Source organism: Gopherus evgoodei, chromosome 3 (assembly GCF_007399415.2).
Source record: "Gopherus evgoodei ecotype Sinaloan lineage chromosome 3, rGopEvg1_v1.p, whole genome shotgun sequence".
Classification (NCBI taxonomy): Eukaryota; Metazoa; Chordata; order Testudines; family Testudinidae; genus Gopherus; species Gopherus evgoodei.
Genome location: NC_044324.1, coordinates 221,373,626 through 221,396,184, shown reverse-complemented (window position 1 = coordinate 221,396,184; position 22,559 = coordinate 221,373,626). Strand labels below are relative to the sequence as shown.

The 22,559-nt window shown below is 49.1% G+C and overlaps 1 protein-coding gene across 3 annotated transcripts in view; it reads left to right on the top strand.

The window, feature by feature from the left end:
- TTBK1 (tau tubulin kinase 1) overlaps nucleotides 1–22,559 on the top strand; it is a 124,308-nt gene that overhangs the window by 42,403 nt on the left and 59,346 nt on the right. For 2 of the 3 annotated variants that reach the window (XM_030558143.1, XM_030558142.1), the window contains exons 4-6: nucleotides 4,794–4,867; nucleotides 11,816–11,956; nucleotides 13,342–13,446. In XM_030558143.1, the coding sequence (XP_030414003.1) occupies nucleotides 4,794–4,867; nucleotides 11,816–11,956; nucleotides 13,342–13,446 (320 nt within the window). Of the gene's footprint in view, nucleotides 1–4,793; nucleotides 4,868–11,815; nucleotides 11,957–13,341; nucleotides 13,447–22,332; nucleotides 22,349–22,559 lie in introns of those variants that run through there. The other variant, XM_030558145.1, reaches the window with a different exon arrangement.

Below are 22,559 nucleotides of genomic sequence, written 5' to 3'. Positions count from 1 at the left end.
CTGGCTGGCGGCAGCACACAGAGACTCCCTAGCTGGGAGTGACTTACCGGTTGGAGGCTGTTTGTGAGCAGTGAGACATTGTAAAGGGTACCCCAGGTTACAGGGCAGGGTTGACACAGCTACTCATTAGTCTGGATTGGACTTCAGTATGGCACAGGCATGTGTATTGCTTTACAGGACCAGGCTTCTGCCCAGCGAAGATGAGTCGGTGTCAGACCCAGATGGCCATCAGCTGTGGGTAGGGGAGGGCATGGAGAAGTCCGGAGTTGCAAAGGGAAGGATCACCTCTTGTGGTCCCCTTGCTAGTTCCCTTCCTCCCACATGCACAGAGCCTGGCTCTGGGGAGTGGGTCAGGGTGAGTTCCCTGCCCCTGGACCGGGGAATGGTCCCAGTGAAGCTGCCCTCCAGAGTTTGCGATGGGCATGTATAACGAAGGAAAGGAAGGAGCAGAGTTTTCTTTTTCTCATTTGTCAGGAAGGCCCCCGTGACTGCGAGAGGAGTTGACTTTCCTCATTTCCTGAACCTCTGCGCCTGCTTTGGAATGCTGGCAGAGGGAGCCGGGGCTGCTCGGTGTCATGATACTTGGCTGTCACTTTCCAGAGCAGATGGGACGCTTACAAAATGGCAGCGTTTGGTATGGAAAGTTACAGTACTGAGTCCCTTGGGGCATTCCTGCAGGGGCAGAGTTAAGGTTGTTTGTGGGGGTATGTGAGAAGCCTTACCTTAACTCTGTTTCCTGACTTTGTTAAATGTCTGGGGTTTGTTGTTGCTCTGTTTAGGGTTTGCACATGTCTTGAGTACCTGTGCTTTAATCTGACCCTGGTGGTAGCAATCTTCACTTCACTTTAGCTATATGCCATGTGTAACCCCAATGGATTTATCCTCTTTGCCCTTCTCTGTGCTCCTGCGGGGAGGAGCTGTTGTAAACTGTTTGGATCAAGCACTATGCTGAAAGCTGAGCCGTTGCTGGGTGGGGTCCTGCTGCAGTGGAGACAGTCACTTTGAGAACATCCCTTTGTAAAATGTCACTCTGCCATCCTTTGTGCAGAGAAGGAAACGTCTGAATCTCCCTGAGACTGCGGCTTGGGGATTCTGAGGGGGTGTTGCTCAGGGCTCCAGGCTTGCTCTGTAGGAAGAGGTGGGAGGGATGCTCAGCGAGAGCTGGGGGTAGGAGCGTACATGTGTGTGCGTGCCATGTATGCCGTGTGCTGAACTCCCTGTCTGTGCTGCTGCAGCCTGCAGCTGTGTGAAGCGGGGATCCATGTGCGCTTCTCCTTGACCTCACGCCGCAGGACGCCTGCTCACATATTTACAAGCTCCCAGAGTTCACTGTGGCATTTCCCCTGTCCATTCCTTTGGCTCCGTTTAACAATCTCATTACATAGGCCTCTGATTAGTTTTACTCTGCAGTGCAGGGATCTTCTGAATATTGAACAGTTGTGTGAGGTGCAGCCTGTCTGTCACAGCCATGCTGTGGTCTGATTGCATCATGATCTGATGGCAGCAGGCACCGAGCAGTGGTGCATTGCCTGTTCCCTGCTCACTGCAGGGGGAGGCAGAGCTGGGGATCTCCTGACACAGGAGAGCCCTTCCGCGGTTTGCCCATTTGTTCCCAGATAGCTGTCTGGTTGCCATTCGCGATGCCGTTCGCTGGCCTACCTGTGTTGCTTTCATTAGTGGAGAATGCTGCAGTCTTGGCTCCATGTAATTCCGTTCTCATCCCTTTGCAGAGCCTTTTTGTGGGGCCGAATAAATCTCTGTTCTTACCAAGCGTGCGCTGCGTGTCCCTGGTGTCGAAGGGCCTGGGTGAGGGATGGATGGAAGGGGATTCAGAATGCGCCGTGCTGAGCTCGCCTTGTTTGCCGTTGTCTGCCGTGCTCTGTTTGGGAGTTGGCATTTACCTTATCTACCAGGAAAATGGTTCCGGTACCACCCCGTGACAGATGCACTCTGACGAAACAAAGGCACCTGCTGACTTTCTGGGGTCTTCTTCCCTTCTGCTCTAAACTGTGCTTGGCTCCTCTCCTACTCTGATCTCCAAGGTGGAATCTTTCTCTCCAGCCTTAGAGGAGAGCATGACAGTCTCCTTGCCTGGACATCATCTTCCTGGCCATGGAGAGAGAAGATCCTGGGGTCCCCAGCTAAGTTCCCTCTAAGCTGGGCGGCTGTGCAGCAGGCTATTAAGGGCCATGCAGATGGGGAGAGGCGTCCCTCCCCCAGCCTCAGAGCTGCACAGCTGGGATGAGGTGCTTCTCCCCGGGCCCCGGGCTGCTGTGGTGAGAGAGGGCCTGGGGGGAGTTCTCTCTCTCCCCACCATAGCCACGGGGCAGCCTGCACCCCAAACCCCTCATTCCCAGCCCCATCGCCAGCAGGAGCCCACTCCCGTACCCCAATCTCTGCCCCACCCCGAACTTCCTCCTGCACCCCAAACCCCTCATTCCCGGCCCCACCACCAGCTGAAGCCTTCACCCCCCCACCCTCTGCCCCACCCCTGAACCTTCTTCTGCACCCCAAACCCCTCATCCCCGGCCCCACCCCAGAGCCTGCACTCCCAGTCAGAGCCCTCCCATCCCTGAGCCCCGCCCCTGCCACAAATCACCTCCATATTGATGCACATAACAAAATTCATTCCGCACGTGGATCTAAAAAATTAGAGGGAACGCTGGTCCCCACCAGGGTTGTATTCGTGCTGCTCCAGAATTCTGATAGTCCGATGGGCAGCATAGTTGCCCATGTCCCAAGCCGTGCCTGCTGTAACCCTTGCTCCCACCAAGCACAAGCAGGCTGGCTGGCCAGGCACTGGCGCCATGCCTTTCCTAGGGGCTTCTCCTGAACAGAAACCAGTCTGTCTATCTGGTGCCTGCTGGAGCTGAAAAGTGAGAAGAAGATAAGACAGAAAATACCCTATTGCCTCTATATAAATCCATGGTATGCCCACACCTTGAACACTGCGTGCAGATGTGGTTGCCCCATCTCAAAAAAGATCTATTGTAATTGGAAAAGGTTCAGAAAAGGGCAACAAAAATGATTAGGGGGGTTGGACCAGCTGCCATAGGAGGAGAGATTAACAAGACTGGGATTTTTCAGCTTGGAAAAAAGATGACTAAGGGGGGATATGATGGAGGTCTATAAAATCATGACTCGTGTGGAGAAAGTAAATGAGGAAGTGTTATTTACTCCTCATAACACAAGAACTAGGGGTCACCAAATGAAATTAATAGGCAGCAGGTTTAAAACAAATAAAAGGAAGTATTTCTTCAGGGTCTGGTGCAATTCAATATTTTCATTGATGACTTGGATAATGGAGTGAAGAGTATGCTTGTAAAATTTGTGGATGATACCAGCTGAGACGGTATGATGAGGTAGTCTCCCCTTAAGGGTAATAGAGCCTAATGGTCAGCCCACCCCATCAGGTGGCATGGCCCTTTAAAAGTTTGAAAACTATATACACAAAGATCTGGGAATGGCTGGGTGAGAGGAAGCCATCCCGGGAGTAAGAGGTGTTTGGGAAGAAAGGCACTTACTGTTCCTTTAAGGGCCTGGGGCCAGGAGCCTTGCAGAGAGGGCAGGGCAGGACTCCTCTCTTGCCTGACCAGCTGGGAGAAGGAGCCCAATGTAAAGCTGCCTCCTCCCTCAAGTGTGACCTGTTAAGCACCCTGAAAGCCAGCTAGCTAGTTAAAGAGAAGGGTCCAGCTGAGGGAGAAGCTGGCGAAGGCCCCAAGCTGGCTAACCCACAACTCAGCTCCCAAGAGGAGCTGGGGCTCCTGCTTCAGAAGGGCCAGAGGATGTGATTAGCAGAACCCAGCTCCAGCCAGGAGAGCTGGAGACACTCCTGTCTAAGGAGAGCGGGAGGAACTAACAAATACAACTCAGCTCCAAAGAGGAGTTCTGGGCACGCCTGCTTGAGGGAGGCTGAAAGGAGTAACTCAGGGGAGGAACTGGGGAAGGATTCCAGAAACAGACTGTTTACAGGTGAGAAAAGTCTCTTGATGGGAGGAGCCAGAGATTGCTAGTTGGACTGAGCCCAAGATGACACCAGGGTTTGGTACCTGCGGCCTCCAGGTCTCTTCCAGCTCTTCGGGGGTAAACGGCAGTGGGCACTCCAGGCCAGTCCTTGTCTGCACCAGAGAATCGGGAACAGCCAGGCGCAGGTTCCTTTCAGGGCCTTTGGAGAATAGGCCAAGTGTCCTCCTCCACTGTAGGCTCTCCCCAAACTGAGCTGCCAGTCCGACCTTTTATACTTCTGGCCCCGCCCCGGTACTTCTGATGAGGGGGGCGGGATGATCTAGGCTCCGCCCTCCAAAGGGCATCTAATGCTTCCTCCCCCTCCCGGTTGGAGGGAGACCACTCAGGCTCACTACAACCTCCTTGTGGTTATGGGACACAGGCTGTGGTGTCAGTGGGTGGCTAGCAGCTTTGGCCTTGAAGGTTTAATCTGGAGTATTTACTATTCTAATTCTAGCTATTGTTGTTAGGTCAATGTCCTGTTCCTGTTTGACTCCTGCTGAGCTCTTGGCTTCAGTGGTATCCAGTAGCTGTGAGTTCCAGAGGCTAAGTACATGGCGTGGGAAATTTGAGACTCTTCAGTTTCATTGACTGGCCCAGTCAATCTTCCCTAATACCATTCTTCCTCCTTACTATGTAAACTGCTATTGAGTTTACACTTATTCCTCTTTTAAGATAAACGGTCCAGTCTTTTAAGGCTGACTAGATGTTGGCTGTGAAGCTCTTTCTCTGCAGAAGCTGGGTCTGGTTTCTTATATTATATTCTGTATGTTTGTATTTCCCTGCAGGGAAAGACCATGTTTGCAGATTTATCGGCTGTGGAAGGAATGAGAAATTTAATTACGTGGTCATGCAGCTTCAGGTGAGTTCTTCTGTTCCCTGTCTCAGAGACATCTGGGCTTTACCGTTGTTCCCAGTCAGCAGGAGAGTGAGGTGAGAGTTGGGGTGATGGCTGGCTGGATGAGGGAGGGGGATCTTTTGATGCCTGTTGCCTGTTGGATCCTTGTGTGGCTCAGCATGAGACTCTCCCCTTCTGTACAGTCAGCACCTCCAAGAGCCTATGGAGCTACTGGGGCTCTGTGTGGGGCCCATGGCAAAAGCAGCTGTCCTCCACAACAGGCCTTCACAGGTGAAGAGATAAAATCACTGGCTGGGATTGCGGCGACGGGAGGAACAGCTGATGGAAGGCCTCATGGCAGGGAGGTGGGAATAACCTCTAGTGAATGGAGATTTAAAGCAGCACTTTCATCTTGGTAGTGAGCCAGTTTCAAACAATGTGTTAGAAGCAGATTTATATTTGACGACTGCTCCAGAGTGTCTCTCAGCCAGTGTTGGAGGTTTTACGATCACATTTGCCTGTTGATTATTGTATTGTTTGTGTGACAGTAGCACCTAGAAGCGCTGACTGTCCTCAGGGCTCCATTGCGCTTGGCGCTGTATAGTCATAAAATAAAAGGCTCTCTCTGCTCGAGAGAGTTTACATCCAAACCAGGCATGATGTGACAGATGGGTGCAGAACGCTCTGGATGGAAGGTGAGGGTGATGATAACAAATAATAGGAAGCCAAAGTCCCCTCTACTAGCCCAGGGTAGCCCAGTTTCTCTCATTCACTTATGTTATTTAATTTAAATTAAAGAATCTTTATATTATCTTTAAATTAAATAATACAAGTGAATGAGAGAAACAGGTAGATCACTAACTGAGCAGCTGCCTAGCCAGTAACATTAGACAGCTTTCCAGTGGGCATCGCAGCAGAGATGGGCGAAGAAGGGAACTGAAGGCCAGGGGAAGGGGCTGTGTGAATTGATTAGGGGAGGGTGTTCCATGCATAGGGGGCAGCCTGGAAGAGGTGCTTGTTGGTGCTGGGGGAAGCAGAGAAGCAAGTAATGGTGGCTGCCCTGGTTGATGGATCGAAGAGGATGCTGAGATGCGCCATACTCCAAGTCCTGTCAAATACCCAGAGCAAGCAAGCTGGCAGATAGACAAGTAGGGTTTCCGTCAGCCCCTTGAAGGGATCTTGTGTGGTATAGCTAAAGATAATCGGTAAATGCTATTCAGCGAGAATTTGTGACTTTTTTGTTATCTTGACCATGCCCCTTCAAAATAAACGTCTCATTCTTTTAACGTGTACTTCTTACCTGAGAGCTTGTCCCCTGTGTCTTCCTCTTGGTGCTGGATGCAGTCATTGCCTCTTCTATCTAGGGAAATCTTGCATCACTCTGAATGCAGTGGGTGCAAGGCCTTTTCCAAAGGACAGGGAAAGCCACGGAGGCCAGGCTGAAAATGTGCCTCTTTGGCTGCTCCATGAGCCCCATTGAACCCTCCTGGAACAGCCGTCAAGGTTCTGAAGAGTGGGGCTAAAAACCTAGCACCGTCTAACTTCACTTGTCTGTTCCTGCGGACCTCCAGTGTCGTTCCAGCTGCTTTTAGTGACAGTCGTTGTAACCTTCTATCCCGTGCTAGCCCTGCAGAGCCAACACAGCTGTACAGGAGTAAATGCAGCCTGAGCTCCTCAACAGAATTCTCTTAAGATGTAATTGCAAGACCCAGTTCTTCCCCACTTCCACCTGTACAAGCCCCCTGAAGACAACGGGCCATGGGGTAACTGAGGACAAAACGTGACTGATGGTGTACTTTCAGAGCACAGGCTGAGTTGGAAGGGCCGGCTGCTAGAAAAACCTGCTTTTTTTTGCTTGTAAACGGAGGCAATTTTCTATGCAGTCATTAGACACAAACTCATGGATGCGTTTTCAGTGTCACTTGACAGTGCGGTTTTAGTCTCAGACGTTTGTCCATTGCTCATCAAAATCAACTCTCACGCAGCTGCTTCAGAGCTGCCTTCTCACTGCCTCTCCTGGGACGCTCTGCAGGACCCCCTGTTCCCTGGCACTGCAGGGGACTTTCTCATTGGACCAGCACCACTCAGGCTTTCATTCTGACTGTTGCTACTTCGGAGCAATGCCTGGGACGCATCTGCTCCTTGCAGCTGCTTCTCGACCAGTTCTTTGTTTCTGATTTAATCAGGGCACTTCAGTGTCACTGCTGTCTCCCAGACTTTTGCAAAGCTGCAGAGCTGCTCCTGTTTTCTAGTTTCCTTAGAGGCCGTCATGGACCACCATGGCTTTCCATGCCCCTGGGTAGCTTTACTGACCTGAAACCATACCTTTGTCTCCCTCACCTGCCATGGGAGGGTTGTGGCTGGAACAGGGCAACCTTCGATGTGTACAGTTGTTTGTTTTTTTCTTAAAAAGATTCTTCATGATTCCAGTAGCATAAAATAAGGACATGAGAGGCCCCAGAAACAACATCCTGGTAACAGGACAGCTCTGGCTGCACTCCACAAAGCCAGAATATTTGGAGTGGATAAAAAAAGCTGTGCTCCCTGTTCTTAACTCATACAGGCAGAGAAAAAGAAAAGGCTTGAAAGCCAGGTGCAGCCAAACCCTAAATACTTCCTTAGTGACTTGGTTCTGAGAAGGGGCACGGATGGAGATGAAGGGTGTTTCACTGGGAGTGATCTCTAGGATGTCTGTACAAGTCCCCAACAAGCACCTGCAATCCTTTCTAGCCCATTCCTGTGTGAACTTGACTTGATTAATCCTTTCTATGTCCGTGACATTCCATATATTTCTGCAGGGGTAGAGACAACAGGGTTCTATAATATAGTGTTATCAGCGCACCACAAATAATCCCTGTGTTTAATGTAGGTCCTCTGAATGTTTGCAATAACACGGTGTGGCCTTCTGCCAAAGGAGCTCTTCCTAGGTGCTTTTGATCAGTTGATAGCCTTCTCTGATGTTGAAGATTACCAGGAGTGTGCTTCATCGAAAGAATTATACATCTCAAAATCCACTTCCTCTTTGCCAGTTAAAAAAACATAGGCAGAGTTCAGAAGACAGGGATAAACAGAACCCTGTGATTTGGACATAGTCCATCCTTAGCTTTCATTAGTTTGTCTTTAAAGCTATTCATGAGGGTTAGAACAGGGCCTCTGAAAGACCTGTGGTTTTATATCTGTAAAAAAGCTTATATAATGACAGTAGGTAACAGGAGAGGAAGCAGCTACAAAGGGTTCTGAGATGGAAATTTCATACTTACGGTAGCATTCCCAGAGCAAAAATACATTTCGGTGATATATATCCCCTTAAACTCTACCTTAGCCAGCAAGTGAGAGGATGTAACTTTCCAGAGAGCAACTGTATCTGCCCCAAATCAAAACAGCAACAAGTAGTCAGCTGCAGCTAGTATATTTCAACTCCTAAAAACACAGTTTACTTGATTAGACAGTTTACCTTGCAGTATTTAGTCTCCTTTGGTCTATTTCAAGTACAGCATCTACTCATAATAATCATTGGAGATATACCAATCTCCTGGAACTGGAAGGCACATTGAAAGGTCATTGAGTCCAGCCCCCTGCCTTCACTAGCAGGACCAAGTACTGGTTTTGCCCCAGATCCCTAAGTGGCCCCCTCAAGGATTGAACTCATGACCCTGGGTTTAGTAGGCTAGTGCTCAAACCACTGAGCTATCCCTCCCCTCCTAAAAGGGCTTCCTGTCTTTATAGAATATCAGGGTTGGAAGTCATCTAGTCCAACCCCCTGCTCAAAGCAAGACCAATCCCTAAATGACTCCCTCAAGGATTGAACTCACAATCCTGTGTTTAACAAGCCACTGCTCAAACCACTGAGCTGTCCCCCCCCCCAAAAAAAAGCACATATATATAATAGGTATCTCTCCAATTATATATATCTATATTTCTCTCTCCTAGAACTGGAAAGGTCATCAAGTCCAGCCTCCCCTAGCAGAACCAAGTACTGATTTTTGCCTCAGATCCCTAAAGTGGCCCCCTCAAGGATTGAACTCACAACCCTGGGTTTAGCAGGCCAATCCTCAATGCTCCTAGTCTAACACTCCCCCTGTACTACAAGCTTGCAGAGAACTCTGTCTATGTCTATGCTGACTCAGGTAGCATAACCACGGTTTGGAAAAAGGGATAAGAAAACGTCAGCTATTAGGGCTCAAATGGAAAATTAAAATCTAGTTACCAGCTAGCAAGCAGGTGTCCCAGAGGAGCGTTCAAATCTGCACCCCTTCCTAGAGCCCTGAGGAGGTTTTGGCTGGGGAGCTGTGCTCCTGTAGTGCCTCTGCCTTGTGGTGCACTCATTGATATTTGAATTTTTGCTGGGGGAGCCCTGAGAAGGACTGAAGCAGTGTGTTTGCTATGGGGCATTCATGGACTGCCAGTACCACAGTGAGGAGACACAATCAATTGACAGAGTTGCCAGCTCTTGGGATTTTATCAAGTCACACAATAGTTGCTGTTTTTTAAAGCTGCTCATGATTTTTTCACCGATTTCTTGTGAATTGCTGCCCTTATTAAAAATGGACCCATACCTCATTACGGTTTGTGGGACTGAAGTTCAGGCATGCTCTAAGTCAAAATAGCTGCCACATTCCTGTGCAGTTTGCAGGTAGAAGTAATGCGACCCCTAGTAAAGGTGGCCACCATCTCCCATAGGTTCAGTGGGACTGAAGCCAGCCTTCCCTTTGGGAAGATGACCAGCTCCTGGATTCTGTGGTTAGGAAATTGTGAAGAGGCAGGAGAATATGGCATGCAGGAGGGAGACTTAGGGGCTGGAAAGGCTCTTGGGAAGAGACAGAAGGCTGTGGAGGTTAGAGGGAGACTGGGACCATAGAGAGGAAGATTGAGTGTAGGAGGGGGAATGATAAAGGTGCAGAGGAGTATGGGGCAGAGCAGGAAAGTGTGAGGGGTAGAAGATATGGGGCAGGTAAATGAGGAGGTTTGGGGGGAAGAGGACATTGTGGGGGAGGATATGAGTGAGGTAGGATGCTGAGTGGAGCAGGGAAGGCGACTGGGTGGAGGATGGGGGTAGAGAGGGGATTGGGGATAGGATAGCAGCTCCCTTAACCCAGGGGATATGAGAGACGAAGGGCAGTCATTTTTGAGTGTGCAATGAGGGTGAATTGTGAACCTGAAATGATCACGCACAAACTGGGAATGGTGGCATGTCCTGAGAGCATGGCATGCTTCCTTCTTGTTTGAAAACCTTGCGACTTTTAAGCCCATCTTATGATTTTTCCCCCCCTGGAATCTGACTTGTGATTTTTAACCACTCAGGGTTGGATTTGCTGTTGATAAAAAAGGCAAAGGTTAGAAATGTGGGTGATAAATGGTGAGATTTAGCTGGGACTCGTGCACCTAATCTCTGAGGAAAACAATCCTGAATGCAGGTAACAGGCAAAGCTGGGAAGCAGGGATGCTGATGGGTAGATGTTTGCGCTGCATTATGGAGGGAAAGGGTAACGGTGAGTTTAGGTTACATGCACAGAGGACCAGGTCACACAACAGAAAGTGACAAAACGAAACACACCAATCCTGCAGCCTGGCAGCACATTGCTGAAACTGGGGTCTGAGGCAATGCCAACAAGCCAGGCTGCTGCACCTGCTCCACACTGCAGCACCAGCAGGATTAACACCAGTCAGGGGGAATGTCCTCTGTGCGGACCGGCACGCTGATTCTGGGGAGACTAGGCTGAGGGATGGAATTTCTCTCCAGAAGGGACCATTCTGATCAGCTAGTCGGGACACGGGCAGGGACCATAGGTTTGCTGCAAAGAGTGACATGGAGGCAGATCTGCAGCTTGCCATGTCTGTGCTGGGATTTTAGAGTGCATTTGTGATGCCATCTGAAAACAGCTGTTTCTCCTAGTCTGGACATGGTCATAGAATGAAGGTGGGGGATGCGGTTCCGGGGATGTGACTGTGGTGGAGAGGGAAAGTGAGGGATGGGGATGTGACTGCAGTGGAGTGGGACACAGAAGGGGGGACGTGACTTTGGTGGAGTGACGGCAACTGTTATCGCTGGGTGCAGCGTGAAGAGGGAGGTGAGTCTATAAGAAGAAGGCAAGGGAATGTATGAATGAAGGCAGGGCAGAGGGGGAAAGGGCGGAGTGGAAAATCTTGTGCATGTGATTACTTAGTCCACACACACAAGAAGAAAGCACATCATTTCTGGGGGCTCATTGAGGCCTGTGACCTGGATCTTACCGGTGTGCTTACATGAATATAATTTAGTGGTCATCGGTCAGTATTCTGCTGAACTGGTAGCCTTTACTTAGACTCAGAAATGAACTAAGGTAGAGGTTAAATTCCCACTTAGCCATGGAAAAATATAATCTCTCCAGGAAAAATCTCACTCTAGCAACTCTGTATCTGGCCTGATTCTTAATACAAGAGCGTTGCTAGGCCTGGACTTGCGTGAAATGCTTACATGAAGTTCCCACCCAGAGGACTGGGTGTCTTGGTGGGGACTGCTAATGGAATTGGTTCCAAAAGGCGTTAACAGCCAATGGGTGCGTGGCTCATTGACCACCCTTGTGACTGGCTTACTCTCTGGCCTTTCTGTTGAGCTTCCAGCCAAAGGCTGAATATGTCGGAACACTGAAATGGGAACCATCTGTATTCAACACTCTATCTCAGGGACTGTTTGTCTGTGTGAAGCCTGCCCTCTTACTGTCCTTCCCAGACCTGTTTTGAGGATAAATAAATGGGGTTTTTCAGCTTCCAGAGCTGTCAGTCTGGCACCTTTTATTAGTGAGTAATTCACTGGAAAATGAAATCCAAGAAATAAGGCAGACCCAGGTGTGTGCACAACTGTGATCGAGTGGGGATGGGGAGGGGAGTGTGTGTGTTGAGCCACAGCGCTGTAAAGTATTCTCTGGGAGTGGATTAAATGCCGTAAATGGTGCGTGTGAGATGTTGGGGTACACACCATATTAATTGTTTCAGGGCCGGAACCTTGCAGACCTCAGAAGAAGCCAGCCTCGAGGGACTTTCACACTGAGCACAACCCTGCGATTGGGCAAGCAGATTCTAGAATCCATAGAAGCCATTCACTCTGTGGGATTCCTGCACCGGGATATCAAGCCGGTAGGTAGTTTTCGAAGCGTTTCTCCACTTTAAGATTGAGTCAACAGTCATCCTGGGGGCTGGGACAGTGGGCAGTTTTGGCAGAGGCTACCGTGTTGCCCCATTCGACATGCGAGAGAGGAGTAGAGTGACGTATTCCCCAGCCACCCCTTTGCTAGAAGAGGCTACTCCACAGTGGGTCTGTGGCCATGGTGTCATGCTGCCCCCCCAGTCAGATCAGATTCTGGAGGCAGGCAGTCCCACGTGTTCCTGTGGAATCCAGCCCATCACTGCTAAGCAGCTGGTACACAGGTTCAGAAAGGGCACCCTTCCGTGTGCCCCAACACTTTGATAAAGGTCACATCCACACATTTGTCTTTGCTAAAGAAAATCCCCTTTCCAGAGCCATTATTTCATAAGCAGGGGTATCTGCATGTCCTGGCAAACAGGCTAGAAGTCCTGGAAACCCTGCGTTGGCTTCTGGGGAGTTCTCTGTGCCGAATGCAGGCAAAAGGCGAAAAGACGCTAGCCTGGCTCCTCTGCCCAGGGAGGAGTGACGCCCCACCAAGGGTCAGGGTCAGCCCTCTTCTCAGGGCTTCATCGGGGAACACACTTTCCATATCCACCCTCCCTTCCCCTAACCTGGGGCCTTCCGCAGGGGCTGTCTGTTCCCTACAGGTTTCTACTCTACAGACCATTGGCTGAGAGTCAGAGCCTGCTCCAGGGCCTCTTGTAGGAGGCTTTCTGCTGCTTCCTGTAGCCCTCTCCCATTGACCCCGGGACTTCCTGCCAGGCCCTCCCTAATCCTGGCCGCTTTCTCCTTAGCAGATCCAGCTCGGCTGGGAGCTGTGACAGGGCTGGATTCTCAGCTGACGTAGGATAGTGTTCCGCCATTGACTTGCTGTGCCTGTTTACTCCAGCTGAGAATCAGACCCGGCATGGCAGAGTTGTGTGCAGGATAGCATGCCCTAGTAACTATAACATGAGGAGGAACAGCAAGCACTTTCTGCCCATAGTAACCCCAGCCTGAGTGGGGATGCTCCTTGATCACTACAGAGCTCTGGATGTGGAGTATAAATATTTCCCATAGTTTTGCTGAGTTAACACACACTCTGGTTTTATGGTTATCATCCGGATAATCTGTAGCCTCCTGTCTTCAAACTGATTTCTAGTTGGGGGAGCCTGGAACCCCCTTCACTGCTGGGCTGCTTCTCTGCTCCTTGGGACACACTGAGCCGCTGACTTTCTCTGCCTGGGGGAACCAAACATGTTAGCAAATAAACTAGGAACTCATGGTGCTGCCTTGACATGCACTGTGTTCCTGCCTGAGGCATTGCTCGGTGGGGTGGTCGGGAGAATGGCTGCTGCTCCCCAAACCGATTATTTTATTCTTTCCTTTTGGCCAGTCCAACTTTTCCATGGGTCGCCTGCCTTCAACCTACAGGAAATGCTACATGTTAGACTTTGGTCTGGCCCGGCAGTACACCAACACCAACGGCGAAGTCCGGCCAGTAAGTGACACCTTTTCCAACTCTGCTTCCACTCAGGCAAGGAAAGGGGTTTTGTTGTTTTGTTTTGTTATGACATGTATTGGGACTGCTTCTCGGGCTGGGTGGGGGTGGGGAGGGGTTGTGTTTGAGCTGGGAATGGAGGAATCTTGCTATTGTCTGAGAAATATGGGTTTTTCCATGCTAACAGTTTTCCACGATGCGCTCGGCCAAGCAGGCGGGAGGCCAGAGCTGTGCGAGCTGGTGGCCTTCCTCCCCCTGCAGTAGAACAATCCTGTTCATGTCTTTGTCCAGCCTAGTCTGGGGAAGAGACCTGGGCGTGTTCTTTAGAGTTGTTTGTTTGCAATGCAGCGGGAGTCTGAAGAGGACTCTGCTCTTCCAATACACTGGGCGTGATGTGGTTCACCAAGACGCTGGGCTGTCACCACTGCCAGGAGCATTGTTCCTTCCCCTGCCTGGCTTTGTCTCTGTGCTCCCTTTCTGATTGCTGAGCAGGGGGCCAAGGGTGGTTGGTCAGGATGGGAGGAAGGGGAAGTAACTTGCTCTCCTCTGTGTGTGTGTGTGTGTCGCATCCAGCCCTCTTGCTCAGTAATGTATCGTTTGGGCTCAGGCATGAGTGCAGCGCAAGCTCCAGAGATGGATGTCTCACCTGGATCCTGTTAAGCGACAGGCTGAGTGCTCCTGGCTTTGCCATTGAATAGGTTGCTCACCACTCCCAGGACCAGGCCTTGGCAAGCTCCAATAATCTGTTTGGCTGGCTGCCCAGTGTCGTACCTTTTGGCTCCAGAGCCTCTTATATCCGTATGCTCCCTGTAAGCCAGGCTGCCTCTCCACAGAACCCCAGCCTAACTCATCCTGAAAGTCCCAGGCTTTGGCCCAAAGTGCTTCTACCCTGAAGGTGGGCTGGAGCCTGCGGGGCTCAGGGCCTGAAAGCCTGACAGCCCAAGCTCTGGTTCAGCAAGTGACTTCCCTGCTGCTTAGGGCCAGTCTGGCTAAGAAGACTATGGGCAGCAGCTAGGTCCTGCTGGTCACTACCACGGAGAAGGCAGAATTGGGGCAGTTGTAGAGATGCTCCTTCCTTATCTGATACACCCCTCGGCTCCAACCATGTCCTGCCTGGAGGGGGGCTCCAGCACCCCTATGGACTCTGCATTAAGGAGGTTCTATTAGGTGGGCGGGGGGCGCGCTGGGGGCATTACCAAGTGTAGAAATCTACACAGAGCCTTCCCTCATGGTATTAATTGTTATACACTGTGCCAGTGCTGGTGTTGTCAATAAAGCGTCTTAGAAAATCAAACCAAAGCAGCAGAGAATAAAATCCTGTTTAGCATAAGGGTACAGTTATGGCTGAGCCACGTCAAATTGCCAGGGAGTCGCCCTTGGTGTGAACACACTGGGCTTGCTCCAGTCTAATAGCTGGCATATGTTTATCGTGGGTCTCTCCACCATGGTGGCTGTACCAATATTCAAGCAGGACTGGACATTCCCTTGGTAACAAGACTATCCAGAGTTAGCACAGCGAATGTTACCAGTATTTCTGGAAAGGAGATCAGTCATCCTGCTTCAGGGCTTAAACCAATTTCTAACCATTAGAGACCAGGATGAGACCTTCCTGGGGCGAGATTATCCAGCTGTTCCTGTGGGGCTTCTTGCACCTTCCAGTTTGATTTAGGATATCACATTGCCACCCATCTCCATAGTATCTGGTCATCTTCCATGTAAAACCAATAGCAGCAGTGAAATCCCCAGGGGCCTCAATGGAGACTCTGGCCCTTCTCCCTTTTTGGGGTCAAGGCTGTGCTTGGATAGGGGCTTTAGGCTGGTTGGCTGATTAACTTGTTATTGTGGGAGAGATTGGGTTGATGGAACATTGATGAGGGTGGCCACTGTCCAATACAGAAGAGTGACTTCATGGAGCTCAGGTGTGATCCAGTCTGACAGCTCCAGTTTCGTTTCACTGCCAGCCACCATTTTCAGATACAAGCTCTCAATTTTTCTGATCCCCGCCCCCTCAGATTACAGCACTTCAAGGGCCCCATGAGGTGGAGAAGTGTTACCTTGCCCCACGTGGTCTTTGCCGGCCAACCATTTAATGAGACTGACATCTGTCTGTGTGCTCCATCCCCCTACGGAAGCTTTGGCTGTCTTCTTCTCAAGTCAGTCATTCTGCTTTGGTCCCACCCTCACCACGCACACCTCCCGTCACACCAACTCACCCAGACAGCCCTTGCCCCCCACTCTCTAAGGGCTGGTCTACACTAGGGGGAGAATCGATCTAAGATACACAACTTCAGCTACGTGACTAGCGTAGCTGACGTCGAAGTATCTTAGATCGATTTACCTCTCGATCTCACGACGCGGGATCAACGTCCGCGGCTCCCCGTGTCGACTCTGCTACTGCCGTTCGCGCTGGTGGAGTTCCGGAGTCGATGGGAGCGCTTTCGGGGATCTATATATCACGTCTAGATGAGACGCGATATATCGATCCCTGAGAAATCGATCGCTAGACATGCCCTAACTATCCAAGTTGGCCACCAGGAAGGAAATTGTCTTGTGAACCCAATAGCAGCAACACCACACTGGCTCTGCGCAGAGGCTGGGCCAGCGAGATGCCCTGAGCTGGAACATGACTTTAAGGCATGTCCATTCTGGGGCCTGCCTGCCTTCACTGAGACCCCATTAATAACCACAGGCAGTCCCTAACACACTCAGACAAACTGATAAGAGCTTGCATTATTCTATTATAATCCTATTGAATTCAACTGATTTTTCCCTAATCCCCCTCTGTCCAAGCTTCTTGACTGAGAGTGAATTGGTGGTGTAGTTTCCAGGAAAGCTTCACCCTTCAGCCCTTCTCGTTAGAGATTATGGGGTTCCTGTCTCCTTGGGGGTGCCTGCAGGAAGTTACCCAGACAGCAGGAAACACAATAAACCCAGGATTGAATGGCTAAAAACATGGAGGAGATGGAATGAAAATAAAAAACAGGGTTTGCGTAACCCCTGTAGACTGACACTCCTCCAATGTGAATCAGAGACGGCTTTTTCTGCATGTGCGTTGACAACTGTCCCATCTCAGGCCATTAGTGCAAGAATTGGATGTCAAACCCATTCCTCAGTGTACATTTCATAATCCAGTGCTTGAAACGAGGCTGTGCCGAACAGGCTGCAGGAGGACGTATCAGAGAGTCTGGTGCTGGGGAATGACGTGAAAGGAAATGGAGACCAATATTGATATAGTGTTTAGTATTTTATGTTCATTATATGCCCCCTCCCTTCCCCCCCCCAGCATCATGATGGGCTGTGGAAAGGGACTTAAATGGAAGTTTACTACACTGTTCTTTCTTTCTGTGAACAGATAAAGTCTCAGAATGCTCACACTGGTTAGACTGCAAACCTCCTGAGATTTCCCTTTTTCCTGAACAAAACCGAACCTTAACAAAGTTTCCCCTAGAGCTGCCTGTTTCCAGAGTCTTCCTGTAAGACATCCAACCCCTCTCCTGCTTTGGAGACTCTCCACCTTACAGCCAGCAGAGCTGGAGCTAGTGAGACCCAGCTGCTGTGACTATGTGGCTGCCAGGGTGAGTTAGCAGAATAGTCCTGCATTTTCCTGCTGAGTCCTAGAACCTGCCGTCCTGTCACATACCCCTTAAACAACATCAGCACAGGTAGCTGTTTTCTGCAAAATGCGTACAAACTAAAGACGTGCCTGAAGGGCCTTTTGCTCTTAGAGCTGATTGTAGCTCAGCTTCCAAAGGTGCAGGCCAGGAGTACAGGACTCAGTTTAATTTCTCAAAATGCTGGAAAGGCTGTTTTAAAGTGAGGTGACTGAGAGGTAAATAGAGAGACCCGACAGCAAGAACTATGTGGCGAAATGGCCTTTACGTTATTAAAAAAAAAGAGAGAGATTGTGACAGTTTCGGTCACAGGGATCCCCTGGGGACTGTCATCTGATGCGCTGAAATTACCTCTGAGCCTGTTTCTGGGCCTCAGTTTCCTTTTCTTAATTCCATCTGCCTTTTGTGTTCATTTTCCTTCTCAGCAATCTGCAACCTCTGCAGTTCTAGCTTCTTCTGAGCTTCACTCTCACTCATTTTGCTTAGTTTTCTGTCCCTATTTCCCTTACCCGAAATAAGCAAACAGAAAATAACAAACCAGTAAACACTTGGTCTGTTCTCCAGCCACCACACTTAAAAACTCACTTAAAAGCACTACCAGCGTCTCAGAGCAATCAGCTGTGCACATATCCTGCCAACTATGCCACTGTAACGGATTCGGTCACAGAGATCCTCTTGGACTGTCACCTGATGTGCTGACATTACCTCTGAGCCCACTCTCCCTGCCAGCTTGGGACTCCAGAACCCTGCCTTGCTGAGCCAGACACACTAGCCTGCTGCAACACAGAGCTAGGGTCTGGTCCACGCCCCCAAAGCTGCAGACTTAACTGAAAACAACTCAGCAGGTTACCTGTCTCCAGCACCCAGTTACCAATGAGGTCCGAACCCCAAATAAATCCGTTTTACTCTATATAAAGCTTATACAGTGTAAATTCAGAAATTGTCTGCCCTCTGTAACACTGATAGAGAGAGATGTACAGTTCCCCCAGGTATTAATCCCTGACTCTGGGTTTATTAATAAACAAAAGTGATTGTATTAAGTATAAAAAGTAGGATTTAAGTGGTTTCAAGTAATAACAGACAGAACAAAGTAAGTTACCAAGCAAAAACATGCAAGTGTAAGCCTAATACACTAAGAAACTGATTACAGGTAATATCTCACCCTCAGAGATGTTCCAATAAGCTTCTTTCACAGGCTAGACTCCTTCCTACTCTGGGCCCAATCCTTTCCCCTGGTCCAGTCCTTGTTAGTTCCAGCAGACATCTCAGGTGGGAAGCAGGGGTTTTCCCATGACTGTCCACTTCCTTTTTCCTGCTTCACCCATTTTTATAGCTTTGGCACAAGGCGGGAATCTTTTGTCTCTCTGAGTCCCCACCCCTCCTTCTAAATGGAAAAGTACCAGATTTAAGATGGATTTCATTATCGGGTGACATGGTCATTTGTCACTGTAAGACCCCTAGTCTCCATTCCCCATGGGCTGGCCCACACATACACAGATAAATAAACCATTTACAACCCAAGTCACTGGGAGCCATCAAGATTCTAAACCACCATTAATAGCCCACACTTTGCATAATTACAGTAGAACCTCAGAGTCATACTTCATATTTCTAGCTTCAGATCCAAGAATGATCCATGCATACAAGTAGGAAGAATATATTCAGTAGGTTATAACCTTTGTTATGATACCTTACAAGAGACCTTTTGCATAAAGCATATTCCAGTTACATCATATTCACACTCATAAGCATATTTCCATAAAACATATGAAGTGCAACATCACAGAGACTATTGTTGAGCGAATGGGAAACAAACGATGGACAGAAAAATACAGCGTGTTCAGTGTGGGGCAATCCATGTGGACAGCCACAATTCTAATTTTATAAAGGAAGAAGTTGCAGGTGTGGTTTGAGGCCTGGGTGTGAGGCCAGGGACCAATGAAACAGTGGAGGGATTACACTGCCTCAAAGTGAGAGACCGACAACTCAGGGCTTGTACACACTACAACTGATGTCGGTGTAACTTATGTTACTCAGGGGTGGGAGTAAGCCACCCCCCTGAGTGACACAAGTTACACCAACCCAAGCGCCAGCCTGGACAGCACTATCTTGGTGGGAGAGCCAAAGCATGCAGTGAACATTATAGCCTGAACTGAATCATACAGACAAGAGGCATAGCAGAATGGAGACAGAACAGACTCACTGGTGTAAAGGAGCCAGCTTAGCCTCCTTATTAGGCATTTGTGTCTTTCGTGTCAGGGCCCGCTGAGTGTTCTCAGTTTGTGGATAATAATACACTAGCCCTTGATGACTCCTTCAGTTCTGCTGTGGGTTGTCACATCAGCGTGTCTGCCAAGAGCTCCACCTCCTCAGGAAGCTGGACTTCATATAATGCTCATGGCCTGTAGCTGCTTTTGAAGCCAAAGCGCTCCTGTCCTTTCAGGTGCTTTTCTCCAGGATGCACCCCTGCCCTCCCAGGCAGCCAAGTCCTGATTTCGATTTGCAGACCTGTTGTCCTAAAATGACCAGGCAGATTTATTTTTTAATTTCAGTGTGAGAAAGATTCCATCTGCCCTCAGCTCTTCAGGGTCACAGTTCAGCCTGGAGTAAACAGTGGCTTCCTAAATAAAATCCTCTAAGAAGAGGAAGACCTACAGGAGATGCTAATGCCAGCTATACGGGGGTGGTGTAATATAGCATACTGTCATTACTGTTACCTAACAGGATTGGTAAGTAACCTCTGGGAGAGAAGCTTTGCAGTTGTTTAGCATGCTGAACTGCAGGTTTTCAAGGCTGAATTTGCACTCCATGCGCTCTCTGTAGGAACCTGGCTCAGTACGGGCAGTAATTGTGCCTGACGCCTACGTCCTTTTTAATATAATCGCAACAAGCCGTGGATTCTTTGCATTTTCAAAAATCATCATTGAAAATTTTCCAGATGAGCTGTTATTTCACTAGCTTACTGCAGTCAGTTATTGGCCACCAAGGGAAAGGTGGTCTTTTTTCTGGGATGTGGCTCTCCTGTTTGTCTGAACTGGCAAGGTGCTATTGTGCTCTTTGTGTTTTTTTTTTTTGCTTAGTCAGCTGCAGTCCATTGATTAGATCTGTCTCCTTGTGGTTCAGACTGCACTGCAGTAGTTTCCAGTGCCTTGCTGAAGATACTATATGCAAGAGCGAGTGGCGGTCTGTCTATGCAGAAGGAAAGCATCTTAGGCAGAACAGTACATAGCCTCTTTAGATGAACATGGTCAGTGTTGCAGGACAAGGTAACTGAGAAGATTTTAATTTTCTGCCATTAATTTTCAGTCTAAATCTATGCTTGCACTTCGGTGCAAACTCTTAAAAAGAGCCTTTTGTTACTGCAGTGAAAAGCAGACTAGAAATGCACCTAGGTAAAGAAGAAACGGTATTTCCTACAACTGGAGCAGATTTTCTTTCAGTTGGAGAGAATGAACTGTAGAGAGAGACTGTGCATAGAATATATTGTATCCTCCCTCAGACCTGAAATATTTAAAGCCAAGCCCAATGGGTCTGTGCTGCCCACCTTTCACATGAGACATATCATCCCTAAAAGAGTTAGGCCTAGTCTACGATGCGGGGAGGAGGAGGGGGGGTGTCAATTTAAGTTACGCAACTTTAGCTACGTGAATAATGTAATGGACACAAAATCCAGGCACAACGTAGGGAGTGATGGGCATGGGGTTTGGTAGTTTCAGGACTTGTTTTAAAAAAGTTTGTGTTCATACTATAAAAGTGTAGGATTTTGGGGGGGAGTGGGTTGGTACTAGAGATGACATGGAGGGAGGGGAAGAGATGATTATTGTCTTATCTGTAACAATAGTGAATAACTGGACACATGGCAGTTGTAAGACTCTACCTCCAAGGGGACAAGTGAAAGCACACAAGTCAAGCAGTGTGGGGGAGTGAAATTCTGCATGCACAGCTACAGCAGTAAGCCCAAACCGATGTAAATAAACATTGTATTCTCACAGAGGTTATGTTCATAGCAAGATGTATTTGGTTTGTACCCTGCTGCTGCTGGATACATGACAGCTTCCATATCACCATGACTTTAAATGGTAGAATTGTGACTCATGCTGGAGAACTTGGAGGCTAAGCTACACTGGGGCAGGAAGTGTCTTTTCGTTCTGTATTTGTACAGTGCCCAGCACAGTGGGGTCCTAGACGCTGCTGCACCACACGTAACAACAACCTGAGCAGATTCATGACAGTCACTTCTAGTGGATTTTTATCGAATCAAATGCAGTAATACCTCCCTGCGTCAGATTTGTCACAGAGCTTATTGAATGGTTTATTAGTGCCAATTAATAACGTACACCCGTATCTCACGCTTTGAAAACAGACAACACAACGATTTGCAGTCTATGTACCATATAATGGACAGCGCAAATGAGCTGTCGTGTTTGTCCTCGTTATGGTGAACCTTTAATAATCCCTTCTACGGCCACACTCAGACCATCAGCATACTCCCATCTCAACCCCCGTGCAGAGCCCCTAGGCTGCAAGTGTATAGCGTTAGCCAGCCTGCGGTCGCAAGAAGGGTGGAGATAGGGCCTGTGGCCCAGCGAGATGGTGGGGGCTGGAAGTGACCTGGAGCGGCAAGGCAGCAGCTGGCATGGTGGAGGGGTTTTCAGCAGTGGGGGAGCAGAGCTGGTGGTTGGATTGGGTGAGGAAGGCAGAGTTGATTTGTCTGTGGGAGGGGGAGGAGCCCCAGAAGGTTGATTTGGTGAATTTATTTTATTTTATTTCATTTCATTTGAGGGGGAGAATCAGAAACACTTGTCTTAGGGGGGGCAGGACTGAAGCCCCCACTACAGCACTTTGGGCACCAGCCACTGCTGCTCTGAATTTTATGCCTTGTGTTAGAAATGGCGAGTGAGGAGAAGCTGGTCTCGGGAGAGACCCTAATCCCTCCGGCGGAGAGCTCATGGTGCTTGTCAGGCCGTTCACAAAGTATGGGTCCTTGTCCCAAAGGGCTGGCTGTGTCAGTGGGCCCCTGCACAGCCAGGGGAGACACACCCACCAGTGCTGGGGAGTGGGCGTGGGGGCTGACAGCAGCAGCTGAGGAGGAGATGCGTGCATTGGGAAGGGTGCAATATTGCTTTGATTTTTAATTCATTTCTATTTAATTTTTCTCCATTTTATGTTTTTTTATCATTGTTTTCTTTGGGTTTCTCTCTGTTTTACAGTTCTTTTGGGCTCTTCTTTTGAGGCTGTGTTTGATGCGTTGGCTTCCCATCCGCTGCTCGTAACCATCTCTGCCATGAGTTGTGAGTGAGCCATCACCATGCTTCTGGGTTTCATTTTGTTTTGTGCTTTCGTTCTCGATGGAGTTCAGAATTAAGTCTGTTTGCGTTTTCCCTTCATGATATGTTTCTGTTTTTCAGCAGGATTGTGAGAGCCACCTAATCTGATGCAGAAGCTCAAAGCTCTTGTGGTTTTGGCCTCAGGGGCACTTGGGCACTCTGTGGGTTCCAGTCT